Source organism: Acanthisitta chloris, unplaced genomic scaffold (assembly GCF_000695815.1).
Source record: "Acanthisitta chloris isolate BGI_N310 unplaced genomic scaffold, ASM69581v1 scaffold33153, whole genome shotgun sequence".
In the NCBI taxonomy this organism is placed as follows: Eukaryota; Metazoa; Chordata; class Aves; order Passeriformes; family Acanthisittidae; genus Acanthisitta; species Acanthisitta chloris.
The window spans coordinates 547-1888 of NW_008663775.1; the positions used below are offsets into that span (position 1 = coordinate 547).

Here is a 1342-nt window from a genome sequence, read left to right on the forward strand (position 1 = left end):
TCAGGCCATGACAGCCCCCCCAGCCCCTCCCTGTGCCTGGGGGTGACAGTGTGTCCCTCCCAGGTGCGGATGTACTCACGGACCATCGCCATCATCGGGGGCTTCCTCATCCTGGCCAGTGGGGCCGGAGAGCTGTACCGGCAGAAGCCACGGAGCCGCTCCCTGCAGTCCACGGGACAGGTCTTCCTGGGCATCTACCTCATCTGCCAGGTATGGGCACAGCTCTGTGCTGTCCCCACCCTGCTGCATGGGGAGGGGGTGGAGCAATGATGCCCTGGCAGAGGAACCTCGGGCCAGTGGCACTGTTGTCCCCTGGGGAGAGGCCTCAGGCAAGTGTTTGCTGTGCCACCACTGCTACCACACTCCAGTTTCCCCGTTGTCCCTATGATAGAAATCTCAGGCAAGCATTTCCAGTCCCACCAGTAGCACCAGTGCAACTCCTGCCCTGCATCGCCCTGGAGGCGAAGCCCTGGCAGGTTTTTCCAGTGCTACCAGTGCCACCACACTCCAGTCCCACTATTATCCCTGTGATAGAAGCCTCAGGAGAGGGTTTCCATTGCCTCTAATTAATTGTTCCTGGGATAGAAGCCTTGGGCTAGTGTTTCCAGTGCCATCAGTAGCACCAGTGTTGCCACACTCCAGCCCTGCACTGCCCTGTGGGAGAAGCCTTGGGCAGGTGTTTCCAGTGGCACAAGTGCCACCACACTCCATTCCCCATTGTCCCCTGGATAGGATCCTTGGGCAAGTGTTTCCAGTGCCACCATTGCCCCTAATAGTCCCTGGGGTAGCACCCTCAGGCCAGTGTTTCTAGTGCCATCAGTGCCCCCACACTCCATACCCATTATCCCTGGGGTATAACCCTCCTACAAGTGTTCCCAGTGCCTCCACACTGTCCCCCTTTGTCCCCCCAGGCCTATTCCCTGCAGCACAGCAAGGAGGATCGCTTAGCCTACCTGGACCACCTGCTGGGGGGAGAGCTAGCCCTGCAGCTGCTCTTCCTGCTCTATGGGCTACTAGCCCTGGCCTTCCTCTCGGGCTACTACGTGCGTGTGGCAGCACAGGTGCTGGCAGTGCTGCTGCCCCTGGCCATCCTCCTCATCGATGGCAACTTGGGCTACTGGCACGCTGCACGCCGGGTCGAGTTCTGGAACCAGATGAAGCTCATTGGCCAAAATGTTGGCATTTTTGGGGCTGTGGTGATCCTGGCAACGGATGGATGAGGAGGAGGGAAAAAGGAGGGGAGGGAAAGGGGTTGGGGTGGTTTTTGTAAGGTTGTTGCTATTTATTCAGGGGTTTTTTTTTGTTTTGTCATTGTTTGTAAATATTTGATAATTTGGGAGGA

At 57.6% G+C, this 1342-nt stretch overlaps 1 protein-coding gene across 1 annotated transcript in view; it reads left to right on the top strand.

Annotated features, from left to right (window-relative positions):
• TMEM101 (transmembrane protein 101) overlaps nt 1–1220 on the top strand; it is a gene marked incomplete at its 5' end in the record, with an annotated part of 1759 nt that extends 539 nt beyond the window's left edge. The window contains 2 exons of the mRNA XM_009071095.1: nt 64–210; nt 912–1220. Coding sequence (XP_009069343.1) covers nt 64–210; nt 912–1220 — 456 coding nt within the window. The remainder of the gene's footprint in view (nt 1–63; nt 211–911) is intronic.
• Nucleotides 1221–1342: the final 122 nt, after the last annotated feature.